This window comes from Chelon labrosus (assembly GCF_963514085.1).
Source record: "Chelon labrosus genome assembly, chromosome: 10".
NCBI lineage: Eukaryota > Metazoa > Chordata > Actinopteri > Mugiliformes > Mugilidae > Chelon > Chelon labrosus.
Genome location: NC_140360.1, coordinates 22,468,956 through 22,493,239, shown reverse-complemented (window position 1 = coordinate 22,493,239; position 24,284 = coordinate 22,468,956). Strand labels below are relative to the sequence as shown.

Sequence of the window (24,284 nt, the reverse complement as noted above, 5' to 3'; positions counted from 1 at the left end):
TCTACACTATATATAATGTGCTAATAAATATTTGCACCACTCAGAATTTTCTACATTTCTGTCCTGACAGTAGACAAAGAGAACCCAATCAAATAAATGGATGTTTTTATGCTTTTGTATCTGTTTATTCAATGAAATAATCGGTTTTGAAAGTTCCATATAAATGAACTCCTGTTTTCAGCATCTGCTGTGACCACGTTATGCAGCAGCCTCACAGATATGTAATATTGGCTCATTTTCCTGAATAAACTAATTGTTTAATTGGGTTCTCTTTGGTTACTGTTGCTGATGTTTTGAGTCACTTTGGTGCAGAAATATCAGATACACAGCCTTTGTAGCTAGAACAGCTTCAACTCTTCTGGGAAGGCTTTCCACAAGGTTTAGGACTGTGTTTATGGGAATCTTTGACCATTCTTCCAGAAGCGCATTGGTGAGGTCAGACACTGATGTTGGACCAGAGGGCCTGGCTCACAGTCTTTGCTCTGATTCATCCGAATGTCTTCTATCAGGTTGAGGTCAGGACTCTGTGCAGGCCAGTCAAGTTCTTCCACACCAAACTCTCTCATCCATGTCTTTATGGACCTTGCTTTGTGCTCTGGTGCTCAATCATGTTGGAACAGGAAGGGGCCATCTCCAAACTGTTCCCACAAAGTTGGGAACATGGAATTGTCCAGAATCTCTTGGTCTGCTGAAGCATTCAGAGTTCCTTTCACCAGAACTAAGGGGCCATGCCCAGATCCTGAAAAACAACCCCACACCATAATCCCCCCTCCACCAAACTTCACATTTGGCACAATGCAGTCAGACAAGTACCTAGCAACCACCAAACCCAGATTCATCCATCAGATTGCCAGATTGTCACTCCAGAGAACACGTCTCCACTGCTCTAGAGTCCAGTGGTGGCGTGCTTTACTCCACTGCATCTGATGCTTTGCATTGCACTCGGTGATGTATGGCTTGGATGCAGCTGCTCAGCCATGGAAACCCATTCAATGAAGCTCTCTACGCACTGTTCTTGAGCTATGTGCATCAGCATCCACTGACCACGCTCTGTCATTTTACGTGACCTGTCACTTCGTGGCTGAGTCGCTTCCACTTTGTGATAATACCACTGACAGTTGACTGTGGAATATTTAGTAGCGAGGAAATTTCACGACTGGACTTTTTGCACAGGCGTCATCCTTTCACAGTACTACGCTGGAATTCACTGAGCTCCTGAGAGTGACCCATTCTTTCACAAATGTTTGTAGAAGCAGTCTGAATGCCTAGGTGCTTGATTTTATACACCTGTGGATATGGAAGTGATTGGAACACCTGAATTCAATTATTCGGATGGCTGGGTGAATACTTTTGGCAATATAGTGAATGTACATACTATAAATATACAGCTGCAAACTGTAGTCTGGCTTTTTTGTAATGGTGGTTTTAAAGTAGTGGCGTTTTCCTTTTCAAGCATCCTTTCAGCTTATGTTGATGTTTTACAGTGGATGTAGATATTTTTGTTTCCTTAAATGTTTTCTCGGGATCATTTCCTGTTCTGGGAGGGATTGATACTCTTTGTACCAAAGTACGTTGATCTCTAGGAGACAGAACGCATCTCCTTCCTGAGCAGCATGATGGCTGCATGGTCCCATGGTGCTCATACTTGTTGGAAAAATACATCTAAGAGACTGACAGATGTATGTGCTTGACTATGCAAAAATAAATATGCAGAGGTAGAAGAAGTATCCTTTGAGAAAACGTGACACTATAAACTACTTTACAAACAGTCGTGTACGAAAGCAATTTGTACTAAAAATATCAATGATTTAAAAAACTTTGTGCTTTATCATTTGTAGGTTATTGCTCCTCTGTAGTTGCAGCTAACCCAGTAATAAACTAATCCATTGTAACACTCTTATATTATGGTTGCGTATCATGTAATGGTGTATTTTTTAAATGTGGCATTGCTTCTAAAAGTTAAAAGTTCACGGTGCCTCTTCCTGCACCACTCAGCTGGTCTGACCCAAAATAACGGGTTCAGCTAAAACCATGACGCAATAAAATACACAGTCACGACCTCTCTGCTGTAATTCGCCCTCACCTCCCTAAACGTTCTCTCGCCACCTGCTGTCTGTCTGTCTGTCTGTCTGCGTTGGCTCCACGGCGGCAGTACAAGCGGTTCACATTAATGCCATGTCATTCAGATTCAGCCTCTCACCTCAACGCACTCCATTACATTGGATTAAACCATTAACAGAGGGATTGCGCAAGTATTTTTAGAATTTTTTATTTATTTTGTAAGACACTTTAAAGTCATTCCTGAAAGAGGAAACACATGATTTTGGTTCATAGCACATTAATGCCTGGCAAAAAAAAAAAAAAATTAAGACTACATTGACAAAAAAAAGAAAAATAATAATAATACAAATCATAGAAGCAAACAATATAAACAATATCTTATATATATAAAACATAGCAGGCATAATAAATATTACACATAAACTAAAGTAAACAGTTATTTTTTGGACAATGTTTGGAGTAAGGTTAATAATCACTGATCTGAAACGCTGAGTTTGTTTAAGTCTCCCGGAGAAAGCTCTGCAGATCCACTCATTCACCCCAAACCTTTTTCATTCCACGTCCTCATGTTATCATAAAGACACACAGGCTAGTGTAGACGTCTTTCCTTTGACCACAGATGTTGTTCGTGCACTTGTATACGTGGTTTTCATACGTTAATGTCTCAAGCCAAGATTACACACAGCGCAGGAGCTTCCACAAACGCTTCAGTCTCCCATATTCAGTCATTGTTTTTCCAAAACGCCTTCTTGTTAGTTCGACATATCAACCAAAAGATTAACAGCAAAGCAGCTGGTTTAGGAGCTGAAACGTGATTGGCTGGGTTGTCTTTGGGTGCGCTTCTTTTGCGCTACCGGCTACGCGGGTCTTCCATCTTTGGGTGCGTTCACGGGAAACGGGGATCAGTTTTGGTTCAGTCAGGAATCCAACACAGACATTCGTTCATCTCACACACACACACATCTGTACACAAACAACAAATTCATCATGTGACTGTAAATGTAAATTCACTCTTTAGTGATTATTTTACTTAACAAACAGAGCTGTGCAATTCTTTTCTCTTGTCGAAAGCAAACCAGGAGTAGTAAAGTATCAGGAGGTCGTCCTAGGTGCTTTTGTCTTTTTAATCGTGTGTAGAGAGCCTTTGGTGTCCCTCTCTTCGCCTCCGGAAAGGGAAAAGGGTGCAGGATTCAGCTCCACCCCGTGCACACTCCACAAGTCCACCTTAAGGTCCCAGCCACCCCCCTCCCATAATGCTACTTCTGTTGCAAAGTGCAATCAGTTAATGTCTCTCTGCCTCTCCCTTCCATTTGAAAAATTCAGAAACCAATGCAACAGCAAAAAAAAAAAAAAAAAAAGAAAAGAAAAAGTTACTGTTCAAATGTAAAAATGGTGCAGTCACTGTCCAAAAAAGCAACAGGAAGGGAGAGGACAGTTAGAGAGAGTGCATTTGTGTGTCAAGAAATTCAGTCCATCCTCACGAAACAAGTGTTGTTCCACGTAATGTCCACGTGCTGCTGGTCATGTGTTTGTCGTTATACCTCCCTGGAAATAAAAAGAAACAAACATTAATACATATTCACCAATGTAATGCAAATTTCTTCACAGTTTTGAAAAAAACTTATATCATCAATATATCTACACCTCACTAACAGACCAAACTCGCTTGTTCATAGTCTCAGTTTTATGGAGAATGTTTTAATGCTAAGCTAACCGGCTGCAGCTTGATATTCAGCTGTGCTCTCCTCTTACATTTTCCAAGAACAAAGGTGCTTCTCAAAACCATTCCTTTAAATGTATTAAAGCCACAGGCTGGTTATAGAAGTAGTGACTTACGATGCTGTCAGTGTGGAGTTGAGGACAAGAGTGGTGCGTATCTTGTACAGCTGAGCTAGTGTCAGCTTCTTGTGCTGCTGGGTTGGAGATTTCCTCTTTTTGGGTGAAGTTTCTCCTGAATCACCCGTCGCCGCTGTCACGTGTTTCATATCTACGCAGGTGAACGGAGCAGTTTCCCCATCTGAGCTGTTGCTCAGGGAATCGTTCTCCTCACACGGCCCGGCTCTTTGGCCGCGCCTGGCCTGCGCCCTCCTCAGGGTGGCGCTGAGTCTGTCCGAGGGCATGGTAATGCTCAAGCAGTCGTCAGACTGGTCGAGGTCACTGGATAACAGCTCCATGCAGTTTTGGCCCAGCTCCGAGAGGCTCTTGCTGTGTCCCAGCGACGATGTGTCTATGTCTGCACTCTGTGATTGGTCCTGCTCCTCAGAGCTGTGAGAGTGTGTGTGGCAGATGGCGGTTTTACCATGGAAGTGCTGCAGGAGGTTGTCCTCAGAGCGGGATAAGGTCAGAGAGGGCAACTTCTGGAGGCAGTGGACTCGTGACTGAACGTGAGGCCGCCGGCGAGGTTTAGAGGACTGGACTACCGACAGCTGAGACCCCAGTGAGGCATCCTCCTCCTCCTCTTCCTCCTCGTCTATTTCTGCCTCTTCCTGCTCTGTCTCCTGACCTTCCCTGTCTCCCTCTTCTTCCTCAGTCTCCTCTCCTTCACTCTGGCCACGCTGTGGCTGCAGTTCTCTCATGAGTGATTCAGGGGAGAGGGTACCGTAGGCGCTGTCCATGGACAGAGAGCGACACTGTGGGTCCAACCCCTCTGCATCAGGCCCCGTCTCCTGATTGTGCTCAGAGTAAATACTGGAGTGGACACTGTGGGAACTCGTGGTCTCCGAGGTTTCAGAAAGGGGAGTCACATCAGAGTCAGAGTCTTTATTGGAGGCAGGAGTCTCTTGGTGTTCTCCTGATTCATCGACGTCCATCACTGACAGGGTCTCAGTGGAACCATCCGATTGACTGAAACAAGAGGTTTGATTGATGGTTACCCTTCAGCAACAGAAACTCGTGTAAGAGTATATTATGCTCAAATGAAACTATGCTCATGCATCATTTTATACTAACTAAACTATTTCATGCTATTTTGGAGTTAGGGTGCATTCAAGTCACTCTGGAGGTGAATGTTGCATTAGGCCAACGGTAAACAAACCGCAAATAAATATCTGCCACATCAGCAGAGCTTTTTTGACACAAGCTTTAACATGTTCACAAGCTTTAACATGTTCACAAGCTTCAACATCAGTTTAGTCAGAAAATTGGAAACACAACAACTAACCCGTTATTAACAACTTTTGTTGAATTAGCCTAAAGTAGGCTTAGCTTAGCCTTAAAGTCTTTTACAACCAGTCTGGCTCTGCCCATATGCCATCATAAACTATATGTGGATTAAACAAAGATAGAAAATGTTAATTAATGAGTTGCTTTAAAGGCTGATTTTATTGCTTTAGGGCAAGAACCAGACTAGTTTCTGCTTGCTTCCAGTCTGAATGCTAAGCTAAGATGTATTAAATGGACAGTTTCTATCTTTGTATTCAATTCTTGGCAAGAAAGCAAAGACGCTTCCCAAAATACAAAACTATTAATTTACACAAACGTACATTTCAGTCTTTTCAGATCACCTTGAAAATAAAATTATTTAAAGCAGGCCTTAATTTAGTTAGTAGTAGTACTAGTAATCCACAAGCAGGTGTGTGATTTGAGTTCCCTGCCACAGTTGAGTGGTGTGTACCTGGAGTTCTGCTGGTCCTTGTGCCTCAGGCATGGGGAACTTGTGGTGGAGTTGCTGCTCTCATCTTCCTCCTCCTCCTCTTCCTCACCCTCCACGCATGTCTTCAGACTGTTCCGCTGCCGCATTTCCTCCTCAGTACGTAGCCTCTGCAGCTGGTTCTGAAGTGTAATCATTGGATCAGTACAAACGTTTTAACACAACAAAACATAAATTACAAACTGATGGAAATGGTCTGATCTGATATGGACAGGATCTCCAACCTGGACATTGCAGATTGCATCTATCCAGCTTCGCCCCTGGGTGGCGCTGTTGGCTTGGAAAGTATAGGCTGCCACTGCACTCTTGAACTCATTGAGGTAGATGAGAATGAACGAGCCTACAGAGACAACAAAGTTTAAAATGTCAGCATTGCTCGACTAAAGGTTCAGCTGTAAAGTCGATTAATAGACAGATAATATGAAACATTTTCTGAACTAAACAACTAAATATTGAAGCCTCAGAGCACTCACCGGGGTCTTTGAGCTCCTTACAGACCACATTGTGAATGAGGAGCGGCTGGCGGATGATTTTGACTTTCTCCACTCTTTTCACTGACTTGGTTATTAGCAGCAGGTCAGTGAACAGGAAGCAGTAGACCTCCATCTGTGGGGGGGAATAAATTCAATTCAGACATGACACTTGTAACGTTTCACAGACGATCCATTTTATGTGACACGTGAGGCGACTGCGAAGAAAGCGTGAGAAAGCAGGCGTGACTGCTAAACTGAATCTGAAGATAAGAGCTCACTGTCATGTGACTTTCTTACCCTACTGTCTTTGCCCTCTTTCATCCTCAGCGCTCCCTCCAGATGCAGCTGTCGAGTCTCCTCTGGAGATATTCCTCTCATGGGAGCCATGAGGTCAAAGTGGTTGTACTCCTTGAGGATCTTAAAAGAGGGAAAAGACAAAAGCTTGAAAGCCGACTCCTACATGAAGACTCTGAAGTCTGAAAGCACTGGAGCCTTATAAATCTTACCTTCTCCACCTCTTCACTGCTGCCCTCTACGGCCTCGTAAGAGTCTACACGGGCAGAGATGGTGGCCAGCTTCTGCTGTTCCTGACGCTGTCGCATCTGGGAGTCCACGCTGTTGATGAAGCCCTCCACTGTGGCCACCTTAAGAAGAGGAAAATCAGTACACGGTCAGATCTCTGGCAGAGCAGAAAGCAGCCACAGAATAAAGGCTAGCTAAGGGAATTTAGCCTACCATGCTGATGACAGCGTCGCGGGCCGACTGCTCATCTGTCTTCTTGAGAACGCTCTTCAGTAGCAGGGGATATTTGGTCAGCCTCTGGTGAGGCTTCGCCAACATGTCGGCCAGCTTCAGACGGTTACACTGCTTATGGGTCTCTCCCCACTGGATTGAGTCACAAAAAACAGGACGTCAAGCACAAGAAATATGAAAGAAAACTGAGGATGAGTTTGTCTCCAGCAGAGAGAAACTGACCGTGACGTATGTCCTGAAGAGCTCATTGTCCCTGAGAAGCGTGCGCATGTACTCCATGCAGCCCTCCTCCTCCATGCAGTAGCGGATGTAGGGCTGGAACCTGGAGCCAAACTAAACACACACATAAAGGCGTGAGTCAGAGATATTGCCACGCCAGCATGAGTGAGAACATACTGACTGGAGTTTGAGTCGAAAGAAGAGTAATGGTACTCAGCACAGTGGGCTTTTTTCATAATTTCCAAGACTCAGTGCTTAAGTCAGCTTTTGCGCACTAAGAAGATCTGGTTGAAATCAGAAGGTTTGATTCAAAAATATAATAAATTAACTTGTTTAGTTGTAGTCTAGAATGCCATGAATTAATCTGTAGTACTGCTTACAGGGTCATGTATTATTAATAATTAACTCCTCTTCTGATTAAAACAGTTTATTATTCACACTTTATCTACAACTAACCGTCTTGAAGCCGTGGTGAAGGTCAGTGGGGTCGAGCAGGGCCCGGGCCTGCCTGGCCTTCTCCAGCACAGGCAGCATGACTTGGTTCCACAGGGACGTGTGGAGGCAGACAATCTCCTGGATGTTGCTGAAGAGCTTGGCGGGCTCCACATCCGTCAGCAGGCCGCTCTCCTGCAGGTTCAGCAGCCCACACAGGAACAGCTGGAAAGGGTGACACAAAGGGACATCAGATTCTGAATTTTATATTGCTCTGGCATTAAAGGGGAAAATGATCAGCCTTGAGCCTTGAATTATAACACTTTTATCAGTGCAGCAATAAAGGCCGTTCTCACTGCGCGTCTTATCTCCCACAGTACAGAAGCCACTTATATAACAACCACATGTGTAACGACATGTAATCTTTATGGTCATGTCGGAAAATTACCATAACTCTTTTTGCACTTACATCAGTGATGACTCTGAGTTTCTTGATGTAGGTGGCCTCAGTGTGTAGCAGCTCCCAGATCGCTTCCTGCTGGTGGAACTGTCGCCTTGTCAAAGTCTGCACAAACACAAATGTGTGTGATTAATTAATAGAACAAATCAATTCACAGATTTACCTTAAAGAGCACATCAAACATTTACTGGGTAATGGGTTTAAAAGAGGGAAAAGACAAAATATATTATATATTGTATATTAAAATCTGTGTTTTACTGGGATATTATATGGAGGCCATTAATGCTTATATCAGGCATAATGTTTGCTGTTCATTCAGAAACAGGTCATTTCATTAAAAGAAATAACTTTCTGACAATGTTCTGATATTTGTATGTGCAGTCACTGACCAGTCATTTACTCATTAACCAGTGACAGGCCTTACTGCAGTGCAACAGTGAAGTGCTTTGTAAGGGTTATAATCGGAAATCATGCAACAGGTTAAGACTGACGACATGATTACCAACGAGGAAGTAAAGACAGACGCAAACCAGGAAGCAACATGCATGTAGGTTATGTTTGTCAGAGAAAGTTTGTCTACGTCAACAGATAAGGGGCAGTATGGTGATTTGTCATTTTACTGCAGCTTTCGCTTGTAGATTAGTCTTTAATCACCGTTTAGTTGCATAACATGTCGTTCCACTGAGTTGGACCGATGCTTTATGGCTATTTAATTTGTTTTTTCTTTTGTTGAAAAGGGATGTACAAATAAATGAACATAAGGGGAGGCTCCAAATATAGTATTGCATTTTTTTTTGTGTGTGTGTGTGTGTGTTTGGCCCTTGTGCTCTGTACCTCCGGGTTGTCCAGCAGCGTCTGCCAGCTGTCCTCCAGGGACAGGTTGGTCTCCTCTTCCTCCTCCTCCCAGGAATCCTGGTGGAAGGAGAGCTGCCGCGGTACCTTGGGCAGCCCGAACACCATGTACGAGTGGAGCTTGCTCTGGAGCTGCTCCAGGCGATCCAACTCCTGTCACAGAACCAGAACAATTTTAAGTTAACACCAACAAGAGACTCATCAGCAGCCGTCAGTTTCTATTGGTACATTCAAATTGTAAGTAAGCAGGACTCGTGTATTATTAGCATATTAATCTAGTTCTTACTGGCGCCTAAATCCAACAGTCGCTGCTATTCATGTCTTTGTTCAGGCTGGCAGGCCTGACGTAGTTATGAAAATGAGCTCTGTGCATTGGGACCATTTTAACAATAGGGGACAGGGGAGTGGGGGTGAGAGCTACAACACCAGGGACTTTATGGTTTGTAAAGCCAAAAAAGAAGAAGAAAAAAAAAATGGGGACAAACTGTACAACAGCTTTAAGGAGTAAATTGTTCAGACATTGGGACTTCTTGCAGGCGTTTTGGGACAAAGTGACTGGCAGGTGTTTAACCCTGCATCATGGAGGGTGCAAGAGGTCCAGGTCCCAGTTCAGGATCTCTGGCCTTGAAGGGGTGAAGGGGGACAACCGGGTTGAATAGAGAGGAGTCCTGCACTGACAGGTGACTGACAGATACTGTCTCTGTCTGACATCTGCTACTATGCAGGATGTGACCTCAGAGAGGGGGATACAATGGGAGCGTGTGTGTGTGGGTGTATGCATGTGCTTCATTAGAGTCAACGCTGATACGGAACATCTGATACAGACGTTAAAAGAATTAGTGAGCTTTCATGCATGCTGGTAGGACAGTTTAATTTTGAACAGGTAAGCCGTTCCACTCTGCTTCCAATCCTTATCCTAATCTAAGTTAGTCAACTTTCAATTTTATCAGTAGTCTACAAAAAGACTGAATTGTAGCATATTTTCCGAAAAGACAGACGTCTTCTTTAAGCCTTTTTGTTGGATAGAACTGAGTGAGCACATCCTGTAAGGCGGCTTATTTCCAGAGCTGCTGGGAGGAAACTATGTGAGCCAACAAGTCAGGAGACTCTGAAGGGAAATGACTTCACCGGGTCTCGCAGGACACGGCCTTCTGACCTCTTCCCACTGCTCCTGCTCGCTACTGTTCTGTTTGGTTTTAATGTTTTCTTAATCTGTGTCTGGGTAAAGAAAAAAAAAAAACTGCCCACCACAATTTCTTGTACTATAGCCAAAGGAAAGTGCACTGCCTTCCTTGAAACGGCAATCACACAACCTTGTGTTTCATGTCTGCTTGGTTACCTTGCCGAAGGGCCCTGCTCCAGCGCTGGAGCTGAAGAAGCCGCTGAAGCGGCTGGCAGCACGGTTCTTCCAGCTGTCGGGCCCGCCCCCAACACTGGGCAGAGAGCCACCGATCTGTCCCAGAGCGTCCGGGGTCGGAATATTGGTCTCCCCCAGGAACTCCGTTATGTTCTTCCTCCGTCTCGCCTGACCCTGCGAGGCACAGAGGACAAATGAAAATCACATGATGTACAGTAAAAGGTACACAACAGAAAATGAAAGAATGGCGTTAGGGGCTTTTGATGTCACCAGGAAATAAAATGTTTCCAGTCCGACGGAATGAAGGAGACAATGACAGAATGAGAGAAACTCACAGGACAAACAGGAAATCAGAGGGGAATTCTGTGTGAGGGATGACATCAACAGGACCGTTAAAGCTACCCTAACACTTCAACACAAACAGGAGAGGGAAGGACTGCCACTTCCTCCAAGTGAATGCTCATTACATCACAAGGAGCGGGAGGGAGGTTGTTCCATAAGAACAGACGACCCAAGTCTGGCCATTGTTCCCCGTCAATTGTTACCCTGTCAGCAGGCCCTGCCGCGCACACTCACGCATGCAATCTCTGTCCACTTTACGAGCTGCTGCAAAACAAACAAACAGGGGCCACCTCAGTATCTGAGGAAGCAGTTGTTTTTGCCATTGGAGTGTCAGTGCTGCGGAATCTGCTGGTGGGGAGTCGCAGAAAGACAGGCCAACGACCCCCCACTTCAAACACGGCGACAAGGAACGTACATTCCTGGACACTGACACTGTTGCTGAAACTGACCGGTCATTCCAACGAAATTCTTTTACTGAGCACCTCACCCCATTAACACAAACACAGGCACACAAACACCAAGGTTTTTAGGTCAGTGCAACTCAACAGCCCACAGTTTAGTCAGATTCTTAGGACTCCAGTTAAAGCTGCAACTAAGACTAGTTTTCAATGTCAGTTCTGCAGATAACTCCATAAAATGTCAGAAATAGTTAATTATATTAGTTTACTACAACCCAAATGTTTCCATTAGTAACAAACAAACCGATTCACACGGTGAGAAGTTGAAAGCAATAAAATGCTTTGGTGTAAATATTTGATCGTCTAAATGTTTCTTTCTGACAATTCATTTCAAAATTGTGTCAGGTCTTGGTAACACATTTCAATTCCTCTTTTCCATCATCAGAGTCACAGCGGTCTATGTGTCCAGAGATGTTTGCAAGTAAATCAAACTAAAACTGCACTTCTGCCAATATTTGAATACATGCAGGAATAAAGCACGACTGGATACAAAAAAAAAAAATTCGTAAACAACTATCCATGAACCGCACTGACAAAGACTTATCGCGGTATATAGCTTGTGGCATGTTTATGTTAAAAAATGAAATGTAAATATTATGGAGAGCTCTGGTTAGATCGTTCCGCATTACACAGATTACCATTTTAGGAAGAATGTCACCAGACCTTAAAGGAGCCACTTGAGGGGCACGAGTGGCCTGGACAGAGTTGCATAACTGAGTGGGGGGTCCTCCGGATTGTCAAGAAGCTTTTAGTCCTTTTATCTTACAAGAAATGATGACCGAAGAGAACGGCGACCTAACTGGAAAAGGGACGTGTCGGCTTTAGAACAAACGCTTGAGTGAAGGAGGAAATTTAGTGTCACTTCAGTGAAAGAGAAACCAGCCTGGACCCATTTAGGGACTTTTTTGTGTTGGTTTCAGGGCCAGCTGGTCAAGGACACAGGTGTTAGGAAGTGTTGAATCCCAATGGTGAAATAGGGAAAGTCTGGACTCTGAGCTACAAACTGAACACTACTGGGCAAACTGAAATATGGTTAGTACATGTTTTGTAGCACAGGACACATTTAAGTGGGTAAAGAGAGAAGAAGTTGATATAAATCACAAAACTACGACAAGCTTTTAAAACATTTAAACATGAAAGCGTTTTTTTTTTTTTTTTTTTTTTTTGCAGACAAAAACAAGGCCAGGAAGTTGTAATTAAAAGCACCCGGGGATAAAAGCCATCAGCATTTTCCCACCATAATAACAGTGCTCACCATTGAAGCCAGAGGCATGTCAAAAGTAACAAAAACCATCCTAATCCTTCAGTTGGATTCATGGATCGTAGCCCATTCTGGAGCCAGCTGCTGCCCTCTCTCAACGTCTAGCCTCCTCTCTCGCTCCACTTCCACTGGGAAACACACATCCACGCCGTCCTCGCCGCTCAGAGCTATGAGCCAGTCTAAGAAGCCGAACGGCCGCTGTCTATATCACCAGGGCGTTATTTCCACATCAAGACTTGAACTTCGTGCGGTCTCGAAACGTCCCGAATCCGGGTTGCCCGCCACGTCCTGCTGTGCCAGACCCCGGCCTCTCTTTGAGCCGGGATGTCTCTGTGTCCTGTCCTGCTGTCCAAACAGTCAGCGGTGAAACCTACTCACTGAGGCGCCCAGCTTGCTTGCATTTCACACAGACACTGGCCTGAAGTCATAGCAACCAGGAGGATCCAGCCTCATTGTGTTGGGCAGGAAAGAGGAGGCACCAGAGCAGAGGAGGCCGATCTGAATATTTGGAGGTGGGGTCAGTGTGACAGCTTGCAGGGAGCTCCCTGGTTCAAACATGCATCCTGGTTGCGTGTGGAGATGCCAGATTCTCTTTAGGTCAGTCTCAACAAGCAGCGCAGAAGTTGAAATAATCTAACCACCTAGTTTTTCAACATTAGCTGTCCCTCCAAGCAATTAACCCAAATAAACCAAGACAATTAAGGAGGGACACTTTATTATTTTTGAAATCTTTGAAAGCCACTATTCTTTATGTTATCTTCAATCACTGTTTTGCCTGGAGCCCTTTGAACAATGCAATGCCAGTTAACCAAAACAAGGAAAGACATTCCCTAATAATGAACAAAAGGGAAATACCCTTTGTTTAGTTTCTTGTTTCAGCACATCTAAATGGCTGCTCATTCCAGGAGATAAGCATAAAGCAAGAACACACCTCCTCCTTGAGGAGTCCGACAACTTTCTAGAGATGAAACTAAAATATCCGCAGAAACTCAAGTGTTACGGTAATCCAATAATGGTTTGTAGACTCAACATACACCGATCAGTCACAACATTATGACAAGGAGAACAGGAGACCTCCCTACCGCTCCTTGTGATGTAACAGGAGACCAATCCAGACAATCCGGTGTTCTGCTGGGAAACTTTTGGACCTGGCATTCATCTGGATGTTACTTAGACATGTACCGCCCGCCTAGACCAGACCAGGCACCGCCACCCCATAGCAATGACACTCCTTGATGGCAGCAGCCATCCCCAGCAGGATGCAGCACACACAGAAAAACGGGACACACAGGACACCCTCAGACGGCCCATGTCCATTCGCTGATGAGTCACAACTGTTTTGGAGGCACAAGGGAGACCTACACAATATTAGGAAGGTGGTCATAATGTCGTGCCTGATCGGTGCATACATATTATTAGGTGTTGAGAAGTTATGTTTGGTATTTTTTCGTTTTTTTCGTGGACTAATCAACTACTCACTGAATCAGCACAGAAAAAAAACATGAGTTGCAGTCATGAATATTCTCACCATGTGCAGATAATTAAACCGCTCAATAATTCTTCAGCCTGAGCTAATAGACCCTCACAGCAAACATGAAGCCGCTCTATTCATGTCTGCCTAACTAATTATGTTTACAAGGTTTCTCTTACGGCTGCTGTGTAAACCAGCCAGCCAGACCAGTCCTGAGCTGCCACTTGTGCAGCTTGTGTGTCTAGTGGGGACCCGTCAGGTTAATGATATCAAGCCTGGCCGCTCACGGTCTTATCTTATCACTGAGGTTTGTAGCATTAACCTTGGCCTGCAAAAAAGAAAAAAAATCTTTAAAATGGGAAGGGATTGTATTAAAATAAGTTTTGTTTTTTTTTGACAAAGAGGGCAGCGTTACACCACCCTTTCTTGTCTTACTGCCCCCCGCCCTCCTGCTACTACCTTTATGTTAGCCAACTGATAAGGGCTCCCCTTGATCAGGTAGCTTGATTAACGATAGGAAAACAGCGTGACACTGACCTTCCTGCTAACTTGGACACGCACCGACACACGCGCGCGCACACATACACATACACCACATGTGCATAACCAGGAAGTAGAAACTAAAAGAAACCCCTTGTGGTCAGCACACGATGAATGTTTCAAGGCCGCTGCAGTAATAACGAGGGCCGGATGAGCACAACAACAGCAGAACAAACAGAAGCTTTGATGCTTTCAGCCTGAGGTGAGACATGAGAGTACAAACATGGCGAGAACAATCCTCCCACTGCTCATTCTATCAGCAGACGTAATGAGATCCCAGCCGTCATAACAGAAACATTTTCACCATGATGCTTCCTGCAGAGGATATGAGATTAATGAGGACTAAAGCAAGAGTAAATGTCAAATTTCTCTGTATGTCTGAAATGAAACTAAATCTAATCTTAGACACATAAGGCCTGCAACTATTCCTTCATTCGGGATTAAAGAGAAAATTTAAAAAATGACAACTATAATTTCCTACAGACTGAGATGAGAAGTTTTTGTTTGTCTAAAGCTCACGTATATTCTTTCTGACCACGTCTGACAAAGAACGGTATCTAATTGTCACATTTTAGACCCCGGAGCCAACAGCTTTTCAGCGTTTTTGCTTTAAAAGTGATTAATTACCGATGGTTGCTGCTCTAAAACGCATCACATATGATCAGTCCTGCACTGCACATGAAATGTCAGCAAACCTCTCACCTGACAGTCACTTGGTGTCTCCATGTCAGGGGGAGGCGACTCGGGAATCTCTGAGTCCACATGGAGCAGGTCCCAGCTGCGCCAAGTGGACAAACCAAAACGAACCATTTTCCACAGAAACAAGGATTTTAAACCAAAAAAAAAAAAAAAATCAAAGAGGTCTGAGTGGTCAAAAAAAGCTTAAAAAAAGGTAATTCCAAAAGTCATAGAGAAGAATCCATTTTCAGGAAATCACAAAAGTGCAGGGAAGGCGAACCATCGTTGCTTCTTCCACCTCGTGTTTCTGACTGCCTGCCTGATCCTGAAGGTATTGTGTACTCCGGATCAACGGTCACACAATTATCAGTCATAAAGGTGTGTGTGCTGCAGTAACCTCCACCTTCAGCCATCAGGGGAAGTTCTTTGTCTTTCCAGTTTACACACACCTCCTCAACCTTCTCAACTTGTGGCTCCTCCCACGAAATATGGGGAATACATAATAGTGTCCTTACACATGATATAATAAGTAGACCTAGAGAGTATGCTAGTAAACATGTAAGTCAGTAAAGTTCCTCACACAGACTGACTGGACAAGCTGGATCCAGCTTTCACAATGAATTCTAAAATTAGATCTAGAGTGGTTCAAACAGGAGGGCTAAATAAAAATGGATCAAATGATTAGTTTCATTATTGATTAATCCGTCAATTACTTCCTTTAACTAATCAGTCTATAAAATATCAGAAAATGTCTCCAAACAGTTAAAAATTGTACATATTTAATATTTATTTACAACTAAATAAAGCAGCACCTCTCCAGATGAGAGATTAGATCAGAAAATAAGAAAAGAAAAAGAAAAAAATATATCAAAATAGTTGGAAAATCTTTTTCTGCTGAATTACTCATTTATTATCCAACCAATCATTCTAGCTTTAATTCACTATAATTATATATATATTTTAGTGCTATCACTATCTCTATTTATTTTTCTCAACTTATTAATTGTCAATCTATAAAAATGTAAGAACAAATGTTGAAAATTACCATTTGCATGAAGAATTGCTGGCATTTTAGTTTGGAAAAAAACGCTGAATAATTAAATTAATATATCACAGGCATTTATCAGACATTTTCAGTTTCTCTATTAGTTCTTATTTTATATCAGGGATGAAACTAAACGGCACAGAAGACAAACATCTAACATCGATGCCTATCGAGTCAATCACTGATACTTCTCACACTATTAACAAACTATACCGACTGTTCTGAAGGGCACCTGGTGTTTGAGTTCAATACCTGAGATCTAATGATTCACTGAGGCCCCGTGTGACTGCCGCTCATTCAGCTATTGTCATTCAGAATTATCTCTGTGTTGATCGACAATTGTCCCCATTGTGAGCTATAAGACCCAGAGGAGAGGTGGCTGCTGGATGTGACCGTCTGGCTGAGAATCTCCCCACATTAACATCCACAGCTGTGCAAAACAGGGAGTGAAAGCAAGGAGTATGACTCAGTTTAAGATGAAATGAAGAATGACAATTGTTCCTGATAAACGTCTTCTGCCTACACTGAGGGCACTGTACGAGCTCGGCTACATGAATACAATATCATTAAAATCCAGTGGTGAAGTGTGAATACAAACACACCACTCCCTTTCTCGGTGTCATCAACTGAAACGTGCGCGCCGCTCTCTATCTGGTTTTCAGCCCTGAAGGCTTTTCTTAGCTACAGTATTTCCCCAGTCCCCAGTCTTTGTCTGTTATGAGACAACTGTCTCTCCTGTTTATTAAACGACTTCCAACCTCGAGCCACACCCATGTTTCTGGGGGTTTATTTGGATGGCATTCAGCTCATTATTTAGTATCACTTAATCTGTTGACTCATTTCATTATTATCCAACAATGGTTCAAAAAAGGCAACTCATTATTATTATTATTATTATTATTATTTTAACAAATATCAGAAATTAGGTTTCACAACAGCAATGTAAAACCAAAGGTGACTTCTTAAGGATTAACCAACTTTACTCATATAAATCTTCACACCTGAGAGTCTGAGACCAGAGAGGCTTTTCTGTTATTGTCAAAATTAATGCAGATTTGTTATACATCTTCAACAGTGGACGACGCTTATGTTTCAGTCGCAAAAACGTACATCCACAAAATTTCATTTAACAAAAGAAATCCAAAGTCGATCTAAAAAGCAAGCCCTGGCGTGAGGAGTACTCCTAAATTTAATCCTTAATACTGTTATCATTTTTGGGATAGGTTTATTGGAGAATGTATTTAACTTTGTAAGTAAACTTGTCAAGTCTTACATGAACAGCAGTAAATTAATTTTGCTTTGATAAAACTCGAATTTACACACGAACTTAGATCTAATGAGTGAGATCTGATCAGAAGTCCACAAAAGTGCTTCCACAGAACAGACTAAGTAAAGGAAGAGTGCATTGTGGGAGGCCAGGGCACTGACACACATATGGAGGATCCATTACCAGACACTAAATTCCTGGGAGAGCCAAACGCATCCAACTGCACTCTGTAACGGGAGCCTAGCCACTGTGATTTGCAACCTCTGGATTAAACACATTTATAGACTTCACCCTCTTGCACATTAGTTTACATGTGAGCGTGACAGACTGGACTAGAGGTCCTCACTGTTGTTCACCAAGGCAACTGATAGATGCGTGTTATGAGACGAGGGCCAATGGACAGAGAGCAAGGATCAATGTACTGTACATGGTTACCAACAGTCACACAGTCCCAGCCGGTGGAGCTATCTTTATGACTGCTGTAAAATTATAAAGGTCTCGGTTTCTGTTTACTGGAAAGAGGAAGATAAGAAAGCATTCTGTGTGACCCGTGCAATCAGCCGCTGTACAAAACCCGAATATTTAGCATGCTCCCCTGAGTATAAAGTTTTGTTTTGGCTCAAATCTGACCTCACACTGGAATGAAGAGCGAGCAAAAACATCCTGGTCTCTGCCACTTGGGATTAATGACTTCAGTTTACCAAATGAGTCACAGCTACATGTGAAGGTGGCCTTTCAGAGTTTTAATTTCGTAAAGCTATGTGACGGCAGTAGGTCAGATGAACCTTGCAGTCAAAGATGATTAACGAATGGATAGGGTTTTGTTGAATTTCACTTGGTTCTATAGGTGTATTTTTCCCAATTGGAGGCGGAGTCATGAAGGTGGTTTTAGGATCCTATCAAAGGTGATTAAATGCCGATAGAAAGAAGGTTATAAAGTGATTATTCATAAACGGCGCAATTTGTGTGTGGCATGGTGGGCACGCTATCAGGACGATTGGAATGCAGCTTGGACCAAATGGGACAGCTCTGACGATGATCCCGTCATAAAACAATCAACCCACATCATCAGAACTCTCCGCGCCCTATCACAACTTTCAGGGACTGTAAAATGTAACATCAATGAGGTAATAAACTTGAAATACCCACATTAAAATAAAAGGATAAGTTTATATCAAAACAACAGGATCTCACTGTTTTTATACCATCTGAAGACTGGCACAAGCCGCTGCTGGGCCAAGCTATGAATCGAGTCACTGGGCAAATATCTGAACTTCTCTGAGCATAGTCAGCGATTCCATAAAAAGCAGGCATGCGTTTAATGGAGAGTGCCAAAGCTGCTGCCATAGAAACTCAAGTGCCGCTCTCAGTGTCCACATGTCCAACCACAGCCTTTGTCTTCCAAACAGCTTTCATAAAACACGAACGGGCACCAGAAATACATCACAGGGTTTCTGCGGAGGAGCTAAAGTATCAATATAATAAAATGAGCCTGGGCTTTATGACTCTTACTTTGGTCCAAATAACACGTTAAACGTTTTCATGGAATAATTTCAATTTTACTGACACTTTCTCCATCTACATTGTAAAGACAGGGCATAATTATTGAAGCATGTTAGACTGAAGTTCTTATTTGGCCGCTGCTTAGGAATACCACAGCTGCACTAACATTCAGAAGAAGCTCATTACTGCCCCCCTCAGGACAGCACTGATATTACTCTTACCACATTCACTCAATAAAACTTTCAAGTCAATACCTGCAGCGTGAGTACACAGTACACTTCTTTGGCTAAATATCTTAATAGGAATTACTTTGTCGGTAACTGGATGGAACAAAGTAAAGTACAAAAGGTCACAGAGTGACTAAAACTCAGCTTTCCGCAGCAACCTGCTGTGTTTATGCATCAGCTCAATGACTAAACCTTAGTGACTTACCTCCACAGATGCCTCTACTTGTTTTTAGGCCCAAAGCAACAATGACATATGTTGACAGTGCATATACAAAATCTAACTCACCTTTATGAAGGTCTCGACTTGCCTCAAGGGCAATGAAAAACCAATGACTGGTCCGATGCACGTAAAAGAGCATCTCGTGAGCTAAAACTTTATAAACACTGAGTAAATACAGCAACAGGACAGCAGCACATGGACACAATCACGCAATGAGAAGGTGCCTTATAGAGCAAACATGCAACGCAGAACAGTGACAATACAACTGTTCAACTGGAAGTATTACTGCTCATACTGGCATGGAGGATGTTATGCAATTGCTTCAGTATTAGTGAAAACTGTTATGGAGAGAAATACCCTACTTATTAAAACAGGTATTAACCTGTGTTTCCGTCATTTTTTAAAGCAAGTACACCGATCAGGCATAACATTATGACCACCTCCCTAATATTGTGTAGATCTTCCTTGTGCCTATAAAACAGTTGTGACTCATCAGAGATTGGACATGGGTCTTCTGAAGGCTTGAACCTCAAACTACAATCATGTCACGACTCCATAAATAGGCCCTTGTTTGAAAAGGTTGATGACAACCTCATCCACTCTGCATGTTTTCCCCACAGTGTGATAAGCTAGTTCTGCATGCTATCACAGTTAGCATATAGATAAGCATTTACATTCTGTTCTTTACTGGATCTGGAGAAGTTTACATTACAGAAAGTCAACTCCAGCTATCAGCAGACTAACTTCAGCAGACGAATAGCTTAAAAAAACGTAGCAGTATTAACCACACTCTAGGCGTGTAGCTTTCTAATGGGTGTTTTCGCAAAAATCATGAAAGATGGCAATTCTGTAAGAGCTCCAAGTCCATGTTTTCAAGTCATTATATGTCACAACGTGACTTGTTTTTTTGGCAGCCAAGCGGATCAAAATCCTGCAGGCCTCCACCAGCCTCTTAGCATCTCTCATCAGTAACAAATCCGCCTCTTCCTGTAACCACAGGAAGCGTTGAAGTGGCAGGGAGTGTTCCTGAATGAACTCATCACCAAATAAGATTCAATCATTCAGTCAGCAGCAGCGGGCAGCCTTGCACGTACGTGCATGCAGCTGGCAGAAGATCCACAAATACGTTCCCAGGATTGTGCTCGGCAGATAGAGGTAATGGAAGACAATGAGGTCATGATGAGATACTACATAGGCCCAAGGCATTATGGGACTGGAGGAAGGGGAGATTATGGAAATAGTTAAGGGTGTGGCAAACAATAAGTCTGAGGGAGTGTCTTGTTTGTGTGTTGTTTGAACAGGTGTGTTTTGGTCTGATGAGTCTAAAAGACAGAGTCATATGTTAAGAGCTGCAGCGTCACATGAAACCTATCTATTACGAAATGATGCTTGTTGTGTTGTTTCATTTACATGTGACTCACCAACACATCTATGTTTTCACGCCGTCCCAGTGATCCGTGCTCCATCTTCTCGCTGCCTGGAGTGAGGATGTAGGGGCTCTGGCCTCCAGAGGGCTTCATGTTGGGCAGGCTGAGCGACCGCATGTCCTTCACGCCCTGCTCCACCTTCAACTCATCACCTGGCCGTGCTGTATAAAATAATAAATCATTATTAATGCATTTATTTCATCCCAGAGCCAAACCCAAAAGTATTTTTCCTTCATAAACCTTTACCTGCGGCTCAAAACTATGTTCTTTGGTCACTTAGGGGCACCTTAAAGCAACCAATGATGACAACACTGACTACATTTACATGGACACTGGTACTCTGCAAATAATTAGAATGATAGCAGAATAGAAATGCCTCATGTAACCACCTCAATCAGAAAAGACTATTATTCGATAGAGCTGGAATTGATGTGGTAACCAAGTTAGAATCCTTAACCCTTCAATCAGGTTGAACAAATATTGTCCACGTAAACGTCAGTGACATATCAACACCTTTTCACCTCTTGTGCAAGTGAACAGTTGCTTACTCACACATCCAGCAGACACAAAGCAACATTAGCATTCATTCAAGAGTTTCTGGCCACTTGGTGAATATTGAAGCATCTCGTTTAGCTCTGCTTTGGTCCTACTCCTGAGGTAAATACCGCCACTAAATTCATCAATATCTAGTTGTTTGTCTCTTCTCTGTGCCAAAGCTGTATACAGTATTTAAAGACGGTCATGTTAAGAACGGCTGCTTGCTGTGACTGAAAATGACATAAACAGAGAAGTGAGAGTAAACAAAAAACTAAAGCTGAGGGCTGAAAAAGGAAAAATATGAAATGAAAGACGCTGAAATGCATCATGGAGCTTAGTACAAAAAGAGGTGAAGTGACGAAGTGTTGAGAATATAGAACAACACAGAGTCTCAGACTGAACAGCTGCTGGACTGTTTATCCTTGACCCCTGTGTGTTTCAAACTTAATGTAGCTCCAGACTGCGGTCAAGAGGTGTGACTCGGCAGGGTGACAGTTTCAAAAGAAAGGCAATTATTCATGGCACTGAATCTTTTTTTATGACAGGTTGAATCCATAAACTTCAACAGGTGTTTCTGCAGATAATGGCTGCCCTTCAAGGTTTCTGCTAGAGAAAAGACATGAGACACGGTGCCACGTGCTGCTGCTGCTGCTGCTGCTGCTGCTGCTTTGTCATTTAAACTCATTAAAAAATTGTAATAATACTTCTGAAGAATTACTGAGCAGATCAGTGACACATTTTCATTGTGGTTCTGATCACTAGGATACAGTCCATTTGTTTCTCCTTCTAGACAGAGACACACCTGTGAGAGGAAATGGGCCCACACCATATGATTCACGCTGCCATTGTTATAAGCACAGCGATAAGAACGCTGTAACGTCCAAAACACACGGCTTTCTAAGAACAAGACAAAGGACCAACTATTTCTGTGAGTAATTTCACTGTGCCATTGGCATCTGAAGTTATGGTTATTGTTTGCCTGCAGCTACTTCATGTACCAAGAAATAAATCTGTATAAATCGTATAGTTTAGTTAGAAATAACCTTTTCTTGTTACTGATGAGGTGGGACAAAACATTCACAACAAAAAAGGACACAGGTGGATGTCTACTGTGACTTATTATAAGGGGTGACACACATTTTTGTTATTTTAGCAGGGCATTTACGACTAAACATGCAAATGAGCCAAAGGTAAAATGATGTTATGGCACCGAATGGAAAGCTTTTGTAAAGGAATTCCAATAAATCTACTTTGTGACAGTTTCAGTGCCAGTCAGTATATTTTAACTTGATATCACTAATAAAAGTGCCACAGATCCTCAGCACATGTCCTCCACTGACTCTGACAAAGGGCATTAGTGCAAGGCGGGACTCACTCTGTGAACATTTTTACCTTTAACTTTGAGGTAGTGTCCTCCAAATCTGTAGGCCTCGAAGTTGAGAGACAGTGGCGTATTGGACTGGTCCAGGAACAACTCAACCCGGGACAACTCGATACCGTTCCTCTCAAACACTGGACCCAGAACCTCTCTGGTAGCAAGAAAATAACTCGATTCATACACAGAAAAAGAAAGTTAATTATGGCTTTAAGTGTGTGTTGCTCCTCTCCACTCACCTCAGCGTTTTCTTTTTCATAGCAGGTACAATTTCCGTGTTGATGTCCACATTGAGGTCAAACTTCAGGCTGAAGCACTCCTTGCTGGGGTCCTGTGGGGAGAACAGACACACTGTTAGTTTACTCAGGTGGGACTGTGGGGCTGGATGTATGTATGCGCTCAGCAGATCCACAGGGGGGCTCCTTCTCACTACACTGCCTGGCTCAGACAAAGAACAACCAAGCAGATATCACCACGTTATATCATGGCTGCTGTATTTCACAACTCTCCTCTAGACTCCTACAGAACTGAGGCTTCATGGAGGGGGACTTACATCAGTGTGTCGTCTCCGCGGCTTCTTTTTCACCAACTTCATACCCACTGTTTTGCGCTCCCTGCAAAACAGTTACACATACGTTATCATACCTTATAGAAGAGCCCAAGATGTGAGACATGTTTGCCATATTAGCCATATTAATGTGACAATCGAGGATGAAAAGACGTCAACAGACACACATTTCATGTCTGTATTTTAGCCTCCAGTGCGAAAAGACTGACAGTCTGGTGGAATACGTGAACACTAGCATGACGTAATAAAGGGTTACCGACCCGTGGTCATGGCTCCCCTCATCCTCTTCCTCCAGGTCAGAGGGGGGGCTGGTGCGTGGGGGACAGGAGCGCGTGGACACGTTCCGAGCCAGGATGGAGGCTAAAGGTTAAGAAAACACAGGAGTCATTCTCTCTGTTGGATCACAACTCAGTTAATGTTTAATATCAATTTGGTTCACTCTCATTATAAAATAAAACACTCTGAATAATATGTGGCCATATATTATTATAATTTAGCAATAATTGAAATAGCTTTGTAGATGTCCTGCCTCCATCTTAGCAGGGGTGATTAAAGTATAATTTGTGGTGCAGCTAAAGAAAATCTACAGCAGGAGCTCTTACTGGATCAGCACTATTGTTACTCCGGCTCAAAGATGGGCCCAGTGAATATTAGATAATTTGACATATTTTTCATGGTTCCACTTAATAAATAAAATGTGTCTCAAACCTGCAGCCCACAAAACAAGAATGCAGGACTAGTTGAAACAGGTTATTAAATAAATAACACGACACAGTTTTCTAAATTACTGTCGGGTTTAACAGGAACTACCTGGGACTTTGTTTCCACTGTATTACAGGGGTGAAAGCATGAAATCTCACGGACGGATGCTCACGGATATCTCAAAGCGTGGGCAGGAAAAAAACTCCAAACACTGCTCTGCATGGGTAGTTAGCACAAGCCTGAAGTTCCACCCACTGCCATTTGTTCAGTGATTCAGATAGTTCTGGACCCACTGGTGGCTCTTACTGCCAGTTTCCATAAACATTCAACTGATGAGAGATTTGACGATTAAGAGAGACATCTTCCTGCTATATCCCTGAAATACTGCGAGAGAAAAATGGCCACAG

General features: G+C 43.0%; 1 protein-coding gene across 4 annotated transcripts in view; it reads right to left on the bottom strand.

Annotated features, from left to right (window-relative positions):
• Positions 1–1,773: 1,773 nt before the first annotated feature.
• plekhg5b (pleckstrin homology domain containing, family G (with RhoGef domain) member 5b) overlaps positions 1,774–24,284 on the bottom strand; it is a gene marked incomplete at its 3' end in the record, with an annotated part of 63,917 nt that continues 41,406 nt past the window's right edge. For 3 of the 4 annotated variants that reach the window (XM_084553394.1, XM_084553396.1, XM_084553397.1), the window contains 18 exons: positions 23,436–23,535; positions 23,161–23,221; positions 22,847–22,938; positions 22,625–22,761; positions 20,690–20,856; positions 10,239–10,430; positions 8,882–9,052; positions 8,057–8,152; positions 7,612–7,812; positions 7,159–7,269; positions 6,919–7,068; positions 6,690–6,827; positions 6,481–6,600; positions 6,184–6,316; positions 5,935–6,050; positions 5,675–5,832; positions 3,898–4,905; positions 1,774–3,606 (listed from right to left, as the gene is read on the bottom strand). In XM_084553394.1, the coding sequence (XP_084409520.1) occupies positions 3,597–3,606; positions 3,898–4,905; positions 5,675–5,832; positions 5,935–6,050; positions 6,184–6,316; positions 6,481–6,600; positions 6,690–6,827; positions 6,919–7,068; positions 7,159–7,269; positions 7,612–7,812; positions 8,057–8,152; positions 8,882–9,052; positions 10,239–10,430; positions 20,690–20,856; positions 22,625–22,761; positions 22,847–22,938; positions 23,161–23,221; positions 23,436–23,535 (3,161 nt within the window). Of the gene's footprint in view, positions 3,607–3,893; positions 4,906–5,674; positions 5,833–5,934; positions 6,051–6,183; positions 6,317–6,480; positions 6,601–6,689; positions 6,828–6,918; positions 7,069–7,158; positions 7,270–7,611; positions 7,813–8,056; positions 8,153–8,881; positions 9,053–10,238; positions 10,431–20,689; positions 20,857–22,624; positions 22,762–22,846; positions 22,939–23,160; positions 23,222–23,435; positions 23,536–24,284 lie in introns of those variants that run through there. The other variant, XM_084553395.1, reaches the window with a different exon arrangement.